At 31.8% G+C, this 14,189-nt stretch overlaps 3 protein-coding genes and 1 long non-coding RNA gene across 11 annotated transcripts; 2 read left to right on the plus strand and 2 right to left on the minus strand.

Moving 5' to 3' along the window:
- The first annotated feature begins 259 nt into the window (after positions 1-259).
- On the plus strand, positions 260-8,164 carry LOC108736075 (zinc finger CCHC domain-containing protein 24-like). 8 transcript variants are annotated; one of them, XM_018468362.2, is made up of 6 exons: positions 891-1,364; positions 1,527-1,596; positions 2,156-2,388; positions 2,444-2,686; positions 4,376-4,540; positions 4,595-5,207. In XM_018468362.2, the coding sequence occupies exons 3-6, from the start codon at positions 2,215-2,217 to the stop codon at positions 4,706-4,708; spliced, it is 696 nt and encodes a 231-aa protein (XP_018323864.1). In that variant the 5' UTR covers positions 891-1,364; positions 1,527-1,596; positions 2,156-2,214; the 3' UTR covers positions 4,709-5,207. The 8 variants fall into 8 exon arrangements, 7 of the variants coding, with proteins under 7 accessions (XP_018323868.1, XP_018323861.1, XP_018323864.1 ...); XM_018468364.2 differs by having other exon boundaries at positions 891-1,256; XR_001937675.2 differs by adding an exon at positions 8,043-8,164 and having other exon boundaries at positions 892-1,596; positions 2,205-2,388; positions 4,595-4,804.
- Positions 6,652-9,211, plus strand: LOC108736076 (multiple inositol polyphosphate phosphatase 1). The gene is made up of 9 exons (XM_018468367.2): positions 6,652-6,987; positions 7,048-7,179; positions 7,230-7,402; positions 7,461-7,586; positions 7,651-7,798; positions 7,857-7,957; positions 8,310-8,422; positions 8,478-8,669; positions 8,724-9,211. The coding sequence occupies exons 1-9, from the start codon at positions 6,792-6,794 to the stop codon at positions 8,878-8,880; spliced, it is 1,338 nt and encodes a 445-aa protein (XP_018323869.2). The 5' UTR covers positions 6,652-6,791; the 3' UTR covers positions 8,881-9,211.
- Positions 9,212-9,940: 729 nt separating this feature from the next.
- On the minus strand, positions 9,941-10,606 carry LOC108736077. The gene is made up of 2 exons (XR_003232393.1): positions 10,573-10,606; positions 9,941-10,020 (listed from the first exon to the last, which is right to left on the minus strand). It is a non-coding gene; the product is annotated as an uncharacterized LOC108736077 (long non-coding RNA).
- Positions 10,607-12,276: 1,670 nt separating this feature from the next.
- LOC108736073 (chymotrypsin-like protease CTRL-1) lies at positions 12,277-13,513 on the minus strand. Its single transcript, XM_018468357.2, has 4 exons — positions 13,402-13,513; positions 12,979-13,321; positions 12,705-12,907; positions 12,277-12,620 (listed from the first exon to the last, which is right to left on the minus strand). Exons 1-4 carry the CDS (start codon positions 13,448-13,450, stop codon positions 12,355-12,357), a joined length of 861 nt encoding a protein of 286 aa, XP_018323859.1. The 5' UTR covers positions 13,451-13,513; the 3' UTR covers positions 12,277-12,354.
- Between the last annotated feature and the right edge of the window lie 676 nt (positions 13,514-14,189).

Raw genomic sequence — 14,189 nt, forward strand, 5'->3', positions numbered from 1 at the left:
GATTTATTGTTTACAATGGATACTTTGTCTCTTTTTTCTACATAGTAAGGCTTTTCAATAACCGGATAATTCGTTTCAAAAATAAAATAGGTATGTGTTCTATCTTTTTGTAAAATCTTTCTTGTTGAAGATAACGGAGTGAAGATAAATTTAATTAAAAACACTCTTCTAAATAACTGCACTGAAGTACTACGGTTCGATATTTTCTTGTAGTTATTATTATTAAATTACTATATCAGTGTATCCAACAAAAGTTTATAGATTATGAAAGTGTGGTGATCGGTATTGATATTCATCATCTTAATTTAATTAATTAATTGTGGAGCAATTGTATTTTGCCTTTATTTTCCTTCTCGTAGTAAGTACTACGATAAAATGGAGGGGAAAATTACATATTATTTCGTACAATACAATCGGGTACGTATGGTCATATTTTTTTACTTGGAAGGATGGGACGAACGAAGTAAATATTATTATCTCCCTAGCATTTGTCTAAGTGGTCCGAGGAAACCACAGAAAAACTTGGACCAGAGCAGGTCCTAAATATATTTACCATCCACTATGTTAATTATTAAAAAAATTAAAAAAATAAATGAATATGATACGATCATTGGAAACACATTGCTTATTGTTTCTAGCGCATTGCCTGTACCTGACAGCAATTGTTTCTCGCATTTTTAATAATGGGGGTGGATGACCTTGAACCTGTAAATCCCCAGTGGCTACGCCACTGCGTGCACTCATTCAGGGGCGGACCTAGGACATTTTGGGCCCGACGCCCGGTAAGTCTTTCAAAAAAAATAAATAAATAAGGGCAATGCATAAAGTTCCTAAATAAAGCGCATGTTTTTTTACAAGAAATACATAGGTACACAATTGGAATACCAGACTTACTAATCGTAAGAAAGGTTAGTATACAATACATTTCAGTAAGCTAAAATTAATTTTACTATTATGTGTATAGAGATCGTGTCTCTGTCCGGTCCTGCATTTTATTCTCGGGCTTATACACATAAACAATTTTCTCATAATGTACAAATACACAAATAGTCACACACGCACACATACAGACATATCATATGTCTATAGTATGCAGTACATATATATGTATATGTATACGTATCTTTGGCTGGTATTTGTGCTGCACTAATGTGTGGGTCCGTCTGGTACTTACCCAGGGACATTACAGGAAGAAAAGAGTTTCGTCATTTAGTTTCGATGAGAGAGAATATGAGAGGACGTACCCCGGAGTTTCGGTAAAAATTAACGAAATAAGTTCGTTTTTTTTCAAGTTATTATCCCTGTCTGTGGATATTACATATAATATTTGGTTAATAAAGTTCGCGCACACGGCAGAGTTTCAGGTTCGTGAGTGCTATTTTTAAATTTTGCTGTATAGTACTACGATATCGCAAAGTGTTATTTTAAAATTCAGTTTCTGTGTTACTGTGGTCATCAATAACGTAACATCATATTTAACTACCGTTTATAATTTTTTTTTTATTTAAATATATCGTTTAATACAGATATGTAGGCCCATCATAATGTGATATTGAACGATTGTGGAGAAATTTTGGTAAACTGAAATTTTTAAAGGTAAGCTTGTTATTATCGATTAGTAATTTAATTTTTGTTAAATGATGCCCAGAATTGGGTTAATTTTTGGTTTATTTTATGTTGCGCTCTTTTTTGGCTTTAGCGCGGACTTCAACAGTAAAATAATCCTATCGTTCGTAAAATTACGAAAAGATGTAACGATGAGTTAATTAAATTTAGATTATTTTTTTGTTTACTTCTTGTGATGATGATGATAAGTGTTTAATTATATTAACATGTTTTCGATGACTTACGCATTTACAATGGTCCCATCAAAATTGGTGTTTGTTTATAAACTGAAAAGAAATTGTTTACTCGTCGTTCTATAGCAGTTGTTAGAACATTTATTAAGTCAAATTTACCAATATAAAGTAGAACTTGTAATTACACTGTGGGCGATCAAAGTTTAGATTATTTTGATAAATAGACAAACACAAGAAGTTCCCGCAGGAGGTACCTAATTAATTACTTACAATAATAATTAAAAAAGAATCCTATCCAGAAAAATTAATGATACGTTTAAAAATTAAATGGTAAAATTTATCTAATATGTAATCAGGTACCTAGTCAAGTACTACCACAATATCGACCGACGTTCTACTTTGCAGTTATGTAAATATGTCCCCAACTGCAGCAATGGTCTCCCAACCGTCCTCAATATCTTCATTATTTGTTCCGAAACGTCAAAGTTTTTCAACAGGGTCGGTGACCTCGATATACTCTTCCTACCCCTCATCTAACTGCTATCAATACCTGACGTTCGATCAGAATCAAAAAGCGACAGAACAACAGGTAAAATTTCGTAATTAATTTCTACTAATAAGTACAACAAACAATTGAATTTTAGTCGAAGTTGTTATCGTCACCTTGGGGACCGTTTCCTAATACGTCGGCCGAATATTCTTACAATCCATTCTACAGCAGTACCACCTATGCGGCTACCAATATAAGCGACTCCCTTATAGACCCCCTTAGTGGTCAGTTGGCGGAGTTGACCCTTTTCGACAGGCGCAGTTTTAAAAGACCTCCACCGACTTATTTGTGTCATCTGTGCTTTCAAAAAGGACACTACATCAAGGATTGTCCTTTGGTAAGAAAACTACATAACACAAAATTCATTCATTTTTGAACCTGCCTTCGCTTCCCTACGTTTGGCCTCTCCTGTCCTCTACCAATTCCGTTCTAATCAACACTTATGTCGTGGTGACTAATTAACGGATATTTGTTTCATTCTAAGAATACTTTCCTATTCTAAAAACCACTTAGAGCAACCTTGACCATCGACATCCCCCCACATAACAAGACTATAACGTCAAACTTGATCACCCCTTATCCAAAGTAATTTATCGATTTATTGTCGGGGGGGAATCCCCTTGAACCTAGGTGTTTTGGGAGGGGGGTCCGAAAATAAGTTGACGGACAGAATTTTGTCACGACGGCCCTGCCTGTTATCATTAAAGCATCATTAAACAGGACCGAAATCAGTTATTCAGTTATTTTTATTATACTGCGTAGACTGGTTTGTTTTGATTTATGTAATGTGGCAACCTGTTATAGTTATAAGAGCGAAATACAACAATCTCTTATCTTGTTCGCTTACTCATTTCAGAACTGATAGACTAACTAACGATAAATTAAATCTGCGAACTGCATATGAAAAGATGGGTGTAATCCAGTCGTAGATTACTTTAACATGTATTTATATACCACATAGTTTTACATCTCGAACAAAGACATAATTGTTCAAGCTAATGACCAACCAACTAACTCGTTATCGGTTACCATACCGGTACACACAGTACTGATCGACGACGAGAGGTAATTTTAATAATCTTTTAATATAATTTTCTGTTTTTCTTGTTCAATCAGTTTCTAAACTATGGTAGAGTGATTAAAGCACAATAAAAGTCACTTTAGCCTAAATATCGAAGCCGTAAATAAGAAAAGCAATCGCCTTATTTTAAAATTGAAAACACGAGTGGATGATGATGGTGTTATGTAAGAAAATTGAAACTTTGTGACAGGAAACGAGATATTAGCAATTAAAACTCAAACATGAATCGGTCGGTTAAAAAACTACGTATATTACAATTTTGATTCTTTATTACTTTAAACCGTCAAGTTGATTACTGATTAGATAAGAAATTTACGCTTATTCGAAAGTTGATCGACTGTTTTATCTAAAAAAGAAAAGTCCTGACTCACTTTGCCATTGAGTCATCAACATCCAGGCCAAACCCTTGAACCTAGATAGTTGAAATGTTGCACGGAGGTTTCCTTTATGATGTATACACAAGGATTGAGGATCGATATTGGGACATATTTTACGTGAATCTTCGCCTTAATGCTTGTTATATCATAATCTCTTCTAAACATGTTGAAAAGAAAAAATAAGAAACTGGTTGTCATGTTCCACGAATGTTTTGGTAATCGATAACGTGTGTTATTTTATTAATCAATTGGGCTGGGTAATCGATATCATGTTCAATTGGGGGTGTCAACATCCTGCGGCTTCTTTGGAACGTTCTTTAGACTGTCACGGGATTGAATCATTACGTGTGAAATGATTGGGTGGGCCATAATGTCGGTTACTGCAAATTTCAAATTGATTGGTTACGAAAATTAATCATCGACTTAAGAAGGGGCCCATATAAAAGACCCATTTCGTGGTCCAAAGAGTAGACCCTCGAACAACTTGTAAAACACATGTACGGATGTATTCTTTACAACATAAGGGAGGAAAATGAATTCCAAATCTAAATTATCCGATAATTTTAAGGCTCGACCAAAAGGAGAAGGGAAAACCCCTTACCAGGGGAGAAAACGCTGTTTCGGGGAGTACAAATGTCCGAAATGTAAGAGAAAATGGATGTCGGGGAATTCCTGGTCGAATATGGGCCAGGAATGTATAAAATGTCACATAAATGTTTTTCCTCATAAGCAGGTTCGTTCAAAAGGTTTTTTCCTGATTTTGTATTATTTTTATGTCGTATTTCAGAGACCATTGGAAAAACCCGATGGTTTAGATGTTTCCGACCAATCCAAAGTCCACCCTCAACATTTATGCCAAAAATGTAAGGAATTAGGATATTATTGTCGAAGGGTGCAGTGAAATACTTTACCAAAAACGAACATTTTTATTTTTGTCTTTTCCTTTTTTATTATTATTTTTTTATATCGTTGAAAGTATCTACGTGTCTGATTCAAGGTACAAGATTTTTAATATAACGGTGTACCTACTTACAATTATAATGATACTTCTTATATATCTCACAAGTGATGATATTGTCATGAAAAGTTGTTTTTTATCACTGAAGTTTATTTTTTGTTTGCGATTTAAATTCATTCCAAGAAATTAGGAATTAATGCGCCTTACGTAAATTGGATCAATTAATAAGTCGCAAGTATATTATTTACAGCATTTTATTTTGCAGTATTTTTTATTTTATAATGTGAATTGTCGATTCTTTTTTATTTGTATCAAATCATATTGGTTAATTTATCGATTTTGTTGAAGATTTTTATCCATAATCAATCCTTACATTAACTAATTCTGTAATACGCTTTCTTAAAGTTCCTAGATTGCTATTTAAATAACTATTATTATTGTTTGTTATCGNATTGTATTATTATTACTACTATCTATTTTATTATTTTTTTTTGACAAAGTTTAATACGAATTCCTTTTTTTATAATTTGGAATACTAGCACGTGATGTGTGGTATTCTAATATTGATGGTTATTAATTAATAATTGACTAATTGTTTTATATTTTTATAGCTGTTTCGTTTAAATGTTATTGTTATATTGTTTTTTTTTGCAATTGAACAATATCGTTTTGTGTTATTACATATTTTAAATTTTGTGAAGTACTGATTTAAATGATTAATATATGCTTAAATTTGATTTTTACGTGTTTTTCATTAATAATTGGTACCCTTGAAGCTAGTAGCCGTCAAAAAAGTTCTTAAAAAGAAAAATATTTCATCATTAACTTGAGGTAAACTGTAGGTAGTGAGTTGAAATCAATTTTACATTAATGTTTGATAATTATTGAAAGCCCCTAGTATATTGCAATATTCGTAAATGGGCAAACAGGTACTTAAAAATATATTTACAAAGTATTAAGAACTTATCGAGTTGGTGAAAAGAAAAAAAAAGCTTCACAACACCTACAACGTCGTATCTCATAATTGTTCATAAAAAAGGGAATGTAGAATGGAATGTAGAAAGCCTGATGGAGAGAATTTATTGTAATCACACAACGCACGAAAAATTAATGTTCAATAGTGTACTACTTGATACTAATAAATTTATTAGTTTGTTTTATTACTTTTACACGTTCTTATATATTAGTTTGTTTTATTTTTTTTACATGTTCTTGTTTTCATAATTAAGTTATTAATTAGTAACTATTTAGTTGTAACTGGCAACTGCGCTTCAATAGCTGGTTATCGATCTAACTTCCACCTATAGTACAATAGCTGAAACTAGACTGTAATTTGCTGTAATTAAACGTCAGAATTTGAGGGTTATGTATAAAAAAATTTAAGAGTAATTATAAAAACTATTCTTCAAATAGTTTTACATCTCGANTGCAATATTCGTAAATGGGCAAACAGGTACTTAAAAATATATTTACAAAGTATTAAGAACTTATCGAGTTGGTGAAAAGAAAAAAAAAGCTTCACAACACCTACAACGTCGTATCTCATAATTGTTCATAAAAAAGGGAATGTAGAATGGAATGTAGAAAGCCTGATGGAGAGAATTTATTGTAATCACACAACGCACGAAAAATTAATGTTCAATAGTGTACTACTTGATACTAATAAATTTATTAGTTTGTTTTATTACTTTTACACGTTCTTATATATTAGTTTGTTTTATTTTTTTTACATGTTCTTGTTTTCATAATTAAGTTATTAATTAGTAACTATTTAGTTGTAACTGGCAACTGCGCTTCAATAGCTGGTTATCGATCTAACTTCCACCTATAGTACAATAGCTGAAACTAGACTGTAATTTGCTGTAATTAAACGTCAGAATTTGAGGGTTATGTATAAAAAAATTTAAGAGTAATTATAAAAACTATTCTTCATATAAAATATTAACTTGAATAAGTTTCTTTAAACATTAAATTAAAAGAATAGTGTATAAAAGTTGGCGACAAATGGTTATATATTATTTTCCTCATGTATTTCTGGCAGTATCGAAGGTGTAAAGAAAGGTGCTCTCTATATCTTTTACAAATCTTTGTTTATTATTCTTTAATAGTGTTAATTAAAACCGACAATTGTAATATTTTTCCGGAATATAATTTATATCTGGGGACTAAGACGCCCTACAGGTTAATCGCTAATTTAAGTGATCATAAAATTGAAGTTAAAGGTGACACAAAACAATGACACAGCTAATTGCTCCTTCTACTAATTTAATAAAACATTATAGGTTGTACTCCACTTAAGATTTGGTATCTAATTAGGCATGGAACAAGAAATCCTGGTGCAGGATTTATTAATAAAGCAAATCAACGTTTGTCACATATAAGGGATCAAATAATTCAAAATAAACACTTATTAAGTAAGTTCTTTTAAACATTCTTGCAGTTTTAAAGAGACAAAATGTTTTAGATAAAACAACTAAATGCATAAATGGTTTTGATAAGTGGCACATGGATGTCAAGGAATTGGAAGCTAAAAATTTAAGGCTTGAAGGAGAAGATGAGATGGTTCTTCTAGCTGAACGAATGCAGAAAAGATTTCCAGAGATTTTAAGTCACATATACAGCAACACAAGTTATTTTGTAAGATGTTATTTACCTTTTATGGTACATACTTTTAAATTATATTTTACTTTTGCAGTTCAAATACACAAAAACTCAAAGAACCAAAGCAAGTGCTTCATGTTTTACAAAGGGGCTCTTTGGTAAATTTGTTAGCAGAGACATTTGGTATCCTGAATCATTAGAAAAAGATCCTGTCTTGAGAGTAAACACAAGTTACTAACAGATAAAACAACTTTACTCTACAATTTCTTAATTTTTATTTTCAGTTTTACAAGCTTTGCACAAAATGGCAAACAACTATTAAAAAAAGACCAGAAACCTTAAAAGAAAGAGAGTTACTTAAACAAAAATATGGAAAACAGATAATTGAAAGTTTAAATAAAACATTAGGTTTTGGTTTATTAACCACAATGGGTTAGTATGAGACTCATGTTACATTTTATTATCTGAATTGTTTTTTTTTTGCTTGTAGAAGATGTACATCTTATATATACCATGTGCTCTTTTGAAACAGCATGGCAAAAGCGAAAGGAATCAGTGTGGTGCAGTCTTTTAGATAAAGAAACATTTAAGGTAATTTGGGGTAGTTTATTTAATATTTATAACTGACCTGATTGAACATAAATTTATTTGATATTAAATTTACCTCTGATTCAAGGTACAAGATTTTTAATATAACGGTGTACCTACTTACAATTATAATGATACTTCTTATATATCTCACAAGTGATGATATTGTCATGAAAAGTTGTTTTTTATCACTGAAGTTTATTTTTTGTTTGCGATATAAATTCATTCCAAGNGTGCAGTCTTTTAGATAAAGAAACATTTAAGGTAATTTGGGGTAGTTTATTTAATATTTATAACTGACCTGATTGAACATAAATTTATTTGATATTAAATTTACCATTCTGGAGGTGAACAGGTGTTAGAATACTATGAAGATTTGAAATATTATTGGATTGATGGATATGGGAACAGCCTCAATCATAACCAGGCCTGTGTTGCTTTTCAAGATCTCATAAACTTTTTTGAGAAGTAAAATAATTTTATGTGTACAAGTAATTCATTTGTGACTTATTTATTTTGTTAGTGAAGATCCATATCCTAAGGCAAAGATATATTTTACCCATTCAGGGACATTATTAAAAATGATAGCACATTTTGGTCTTTACAAAGATGTTTTACCACTGACACATAAGAATTTTCAAAAAATTTCAAATAGGCAATGGAAAGTCAGTAAAATTGATGCATTCGGAACGAATTTAGCGCTGGTTCTTTACAGGTGCAACACACTTACGAATTTATTGAAACTTTATCAAATTGAATTATTTTTTAGGTGTGAAGACCAGCTGAAAGTGCTCACGTTGCATCAAGAAAGAATTGTTTATCCACTTGGGTGTCCTAGAGAGCATCTTCTGTGCAATTTAAACGACTTTAAAAAGAATTTTAAGCACAGTATAAACTGCCAGTTTGATAAAATGTGTTCCCTTTGATCTTTCAACATACTAAAATAAAAATATTAATTAAAAGTTAAATTGTAATATTTCTGTGTAAAATTAAGTCCAGCATAAGGGCAGGCTTTATCAATAAGTCAATAATTCGTTTTTCGCATATAAATCAAATATTGACTCAAAAACGTACCTTGGTAAAGCCTTTACACCAAAAGATGGAACATTGGCGTTGATTTGGGAAATAAACCTTTTTTGCCATTATCCTGGTTTTAATTGTACTTTTAAATAAAGGGAATAAATGGGAACTGTAATTTTTCTACTATGAAATTATTGTAAAACTAAACCACAATCAATAAAAACAAAAAGACTGTAATCTGATCTATTTCTCATTATATACAACATTCTTATAACTTGAATAAAACTGTGAACAATCATTAATTAAATGTATTTTTCACTATGCCATTATTATTTTGTTTGTTGTATGCATCTACTAAAAGATACAAACAAATATTATCGAATAAAGGTCTGGCCATTACTATCATCATTGCTGAAGTTAATTAACTTTTCTTTATGTATTAAACCTAATTAAAAAAGAAATCCCACTAGAACCGTTAATAAGAAAGCCATTTATCTAATCTTAGCAAGCGATAGATTGAATACAAGAGTGTCATACATATTGCATTGCAGTGCTGTTTAACACACTCATTTATGATTAGGATTAAGGACTAGGGTCAATAAAATTATGAAAATGAGCCCCATAACAGCGAGTTTTCTAAAAAAAGGGGTTCTGTAACTCTTTTGTTGTTTCTTGTATTTATTCTAATAATTTAAGACAAAATTATTCCAATATAGTTAACAATTATTTTGGCGGTTAACCGTTTTTGTATATACAATCTAAAATNACTTTTATCTTACATACCATATATTTTTTATCCTACTGAATAAATAAAACTGTTTAAAATAATTATGGCAACTGGATAACTGAGAGTGAAATATTAATTGCTTGCTGATTTGTTGATGTAATATATTAGAAACAAAGGATATGCACTGTCTCCTAAGCGTTTAAAAAAGTTTTTTACTACAAAACAGAATAGGTACTTACAGCTCCTCTCGCTGTCGTTGAGACAAAACCATTTTCATGATCAGTATAGTCTGTCTTCAGTTACAAATCTAGTTCATTACCTGAAAACAATAATTTCGTTATACTTTCATTGGAATTTGAAAACATCTTTAACAGTATTTTAGTACCTAATCACTATTATGTACACCCACTAAAAAAATCAAGTGTTGTATTATATGTATACATATAAATAGAATAATGAAGACCTGGGAGCTTGTGCCCTTAAATTAATTAAAATAAGTATTTGTGAATGAGAATTAAAAAAAAAACAATTATCTATTAGAAACGTCAGAATTAAATCAATAAAACTCACAGTAGCTTCTAATCTAATGGCAACACCGTACTGTACTGTCTTAATGAATCTCTAAAATGTCAAACATAAAAAAATGTTATTTGAAAAAAGAAATCACGTTTTTAATGTATGATTAACCTTTATAATAAAAGCGGTTGATCAATCTTCATATCATCGTCAGCAATCATTAATAAATAAGTTTAAATTTAAACAAAAATCAATAACAGCCATTTTGTGCTAGCTACTGACTGAAAATACGACACTTACAACTTTAAACTTGGCTACATAATTATCTGTTGAGATATATTTCTAAGATACTTACAGTGTTTTAACAAAGATTAAAACGTGCANTTAAGGTAATTTGGGGTAGTTTATTTAATATTTATAACTGACCTGATTGAACATAAATTTATTTGATATTAAATTTACCATTCTGGAGGTGAACATATCTCACAAGTGATGATATTGTCATGAAAAGTTGTTTTTTATCACTGAAGTTTATTTTTTGTTTGCGATTTAAATTCATTCCAAGAAATTAGGAATTAATGCGCCTTACGTAAATTGGATCAATTAATAAGTCGCAAGTATATTATTTACAGCATTTTATTTTGCAGTATTTTTTATTTTATAATGTGAATTGTCGATTCTTTTTTATTTGTATCAAATCATATTGGTTAATTTATCGATTTTGTTGAAGATTTTTATCCATAATCAATCCTTACATTAACTAATTCTGTAATACGCTTTCTTAAAGTTCCTAGATTGCTAGGTACATATTCTATCTTTTTGTAAAATCTTTTTTTTTTGTTGAAGATATTGGAGTGAAGGAAAATTTAATTAAAAACACAATGATTCATCTAAACAATTAGATCAAAATACTGTGATTTGATATTTTTTTAGGTAATTATCATTATTAAATTAGTGTATCAAACAAAAATTGGTACATTATAAAAGTGCGTGTTGTTGAGTGTTGATATTTTATTCTATTTTAGTTAACTGTGGGAAAATTGTATTTTGGCTTTATTCCCATTCTAGTTGTAAGTACAACAGTGAAATAAAGTGGTTAGTTACGTATCTACTTTGGATGCAATAGTAATGATGTAAAAAAAAAAAACTAAAAAACGTTTGGGTTCCCATCAGCTACTAACGCAGCCCCTCCGAACTACGCCGGGGAGCAGGAAGTAAGGTCCTCTTCAGTCTCCTTTAAGGAATCGTGAGGATATGTGAATGGTGATTGGGGTGAAAAAGATGAGGTGTGAAGACAGAAGAAGACTGTTAACTCAACCATTTATGGTGACATGGAATCGTTGTCAGTTCCTGATGTAAGATCCACTCGTGGTATCTCAGTAGATCGCTCAGAAATAGAGCATAGAACAAGCATCGTGATACTTGTAAAGTCTTCTACTAAATAATGATGGATGATCCGATATTTAAGAATGTTACAAGTCTGCTCTCTTCCATAATCTATCTATTTTCCGCATGCTGGTTTTTTCAATTTGATCAAAGACAGTTTTGAGCATTAATATTTTAAAAATTGATTTGATACCAGGGCCAGGGTGTTGGATTATACTGTTTATATAATATATTATGATTGTTAACTGATTTTTATAGTGGGTTGTTGTAGTATCTACTCTGGTGATCTTTTCCAAGTGATCTTTTCGACTGATGGATCTTCTTTGGGAGGATTAGGTGGAAGTTATATAATCGCCTCAGCCTTATCTAAGTTATTGCTAAAATAAAGCAGTACCTAGCTCCTGTTGCTTCATATAACTGATTCTAACCCGGGGTTGGGTTCTGTGGATTCTAACTGGTTCAAGCACCTATCACTGTAACGCTTCGATCCTGTATTTTACCAACTCGGGCAATGGAAGTCCACAATCTCCCGGAACTGTGCTGAGTGCCCGAAGGACTTCCATTCATCTTATATTAGGGCTATCGTATTAGCCAGAATTTGCGAGAGGATAGGGAGGGGGTTATTTTAGCAACATTAAAGTGAGTAATCGGTTGATTAAATGAATAGACATTATTTATTTCTGAGCAATTTTATTCAATGCACCGTTTGGTGTACAGATTTACTTATGTGATTAAAGAGGAGCGGCAAACCTCACAATTGTGCAAGTTTAGCGTTAATCCAGTTAGAATACGTAGAAACTTTTGTGTAGACCGATGGAGAAAAAGTGGTTCCACATGGTGTGACACCCCAAGAGATAATGCCCACCTGAACAAAGCCTTGGACCAGTGGGCCACCAATGTCACCTTCGCAAATTGACGTTCTTCCCGTTCTACCAGTCACGCGAGCACTGGTACAAAATTGGGTATCGTCCAAAGGACTGGAAGATCCAACATTACTGACCAATGTTCGAGCGCACTCTAGAGAAAGATTTTTTTGTTTATCAGGAATAATCACTGTATAGTTTATGAATGTGTAACATTTAGAATGAGAGTTCCACTAACCGTTGTTTGTTATAATCTGTACGGTAGCGTATTGCATGATGCTTGCAAGAACAGAATTATAAAACGTTCTTCCCCATCCAGAAACGACGCCGGTTCCAGAAGGAGCGAGTCCTTGTCTAGGAATTCGGACAGGTTGAACGGAAGATGTCAACTCGAAGGGTGAATCAACCTTTATTAGGGCAATGTCATATAGACCTACTCCACTGTTGAAGGGTGAACAAAATGGAATTAATTAAAAAACGTAATCGATAAAGTTCCATAATTAATTAATTACCCAGAAAACCTTTCGTGAATGACAAATTTGTCGACACCTCGCCTTTGAGCAGATTCGCCATTTCTGGCTCGATTGAGAATTCCAGCAACGATGGAATAGGTACCATAGTCATAATGACATTGGGCAGCCGTGAGTACCACCGATTCTGAAATGATACTACCACCGCACAGGTGGGTGGGCGTTTCATTGTCACCCCACTGAATGGAAACCTGGTAAGGAAATTCGTCTTCGAAAGCGTTATCACCGTTTGCTACCCTGGTATCGTCACTGTCGGATGGCAGGGTTTCTAAATCCTTTGCATAGACCGAACGAAGTGAGTCTACCTTTACTACGTTCGGTAACCCTATACAGTTATTAAAACATATTAATATAAAACGGAGAAATACTTGAATAATTAATTAAATTAATTGTAATAATACTTACCATGGGCTAAGGCACAAACAAGGCCAAAAAGGACAACAAGGAACTTCATTTTAAACTTGCAAAGATATCCAAATCACTGTACTATCCGAATGTTTCGGCTTTAATTTATATCAAGAAAACTTATCTCGGCATAAGTACATGACGGCTTACGTGCGCACTTATAGATATATTTAATTATTAACAATCGATTTATTGTTTACAATGGATACTTTGTCTCTTTTTTCTACATAGTAAGGCTTTTCAATAACCGGATAATTCGTTTCAAAAATAAAATAGGTATGTGTTCTATCTTTTTGTAAAATCTTTCTTGTTGAAGATAACGGAGTGAAGATAAATTTAATTAAAAACACTCTTCTAAATAACTGCACTGAAGTACTACGGTTCGATATTTTCTTGTAGTTATTATTATTAAATTACTATATCAGTGTATCCAACAAAAGTTTATAGATTATGAAAGTGTGGTGATCGGTATTGATATTCATCATCTTAATTTAATTAATTAATTGTGGAGCAATTGTATTTTGCCTTTATTTTCCTTCTCGTAGTAAGTACTACGATAAAATGGAGGGGAAAATTACATATTATTTCGTACAATACAATCGGGTACGTATGGTCATATTTTTTTACTTGGAAGGATGGGACGAACGAAGTAAATATTATTATCTCCCTAGCATTTGTCTAAGTGGTCCGAGGAAACCACAGAAAAACTTGGACCAGAGCAGGTCCTAAATATATTTACCATCCACTATGTTAATTATTAAAAAATTAAAAAAATAAATGAATATGAT

The sequence above is a fragment of the Agrilus planipennis genome, unplaced genomic scaffold, assembly GCF_000699045.2.
Source record: "Agrilus planipennis isolate EAB-ADULT unplaced genomic scaffold, Apla_2.0 scaffold8, whole genome shotgun sequence".
Classification (NCBI taxonomy): domain Eukaryota; kingdom Metazoa; phylum Arthropoda; class Insecta; order Coleoptera; family Buprestidae; genus Agrilus; species Agrilus planipennis.

Bases quoted from the DNA above. Each gene is read 5' to 3' on its own strand.
- LOC108736075 (XM_018468366.2), top strand. From the start codon at position 2,215: ATGTCCCCAACTGCAGCAATGGTCTCCCAACCGTCCTCAATATCTTCA. The intron at 2,389-2,443 runs GTAAAATTTCGT...ATTGAATTTTAG, and splicing joins AAAAAGCGACAGAACAACAG to TCGAAGTTGTTATCGTCACC. The intron at 2,687-4,375 runs GTAAGAAAACTA...GATAATTTTAAG, and splicing joins ACATCAAGGATTGTCCTTTG to GCTCGACCAAAAGGAGAAGG.
- LOC108736076 (XM_018468367.2), top strand. From the start codon at position 6,792: ATGTATTTCTGGCAGTATCGAAGGTGTAAAGAAAGGTGCTCTCTATAT. The intron at 7,180-7,229 runs GTAAGTTCTTTT...AAAATGTTTTAG, and splicing joins TCAAAATAAACACTTATTAA to ATAAAACAACTAAATGCATA. The intron at 7,958-8,309 runs GTAATTTGGGGT...GGAGGTGAACAG, and splicing joins TAGATAAAGAAACATTTAAG to GTGTTAGAATACTATGAAGA.
- LOC108736073 (XM_018468357.2), bottom strand. From the start codon at position 13,450: ATGAAGTTCCTTGTTGTCCTTTTTGGCCTTGTTTGTGCCTTAGCCCAT. The intron at 13,322-13,401 runs GTAAGTATTATT...ATAACTGTATAG, and splicing joins TGTTTGTGCCTTAGCCCATG to GGTTACCGAACGTAGTAAAG. The intron at 12,621-12,704 runs GTTAGTGGAACT...ATCTTTCTCTAG, and splicing joins ACAGATTATAACAAACAACG to AGTGCGCTCGAACATTGGTC.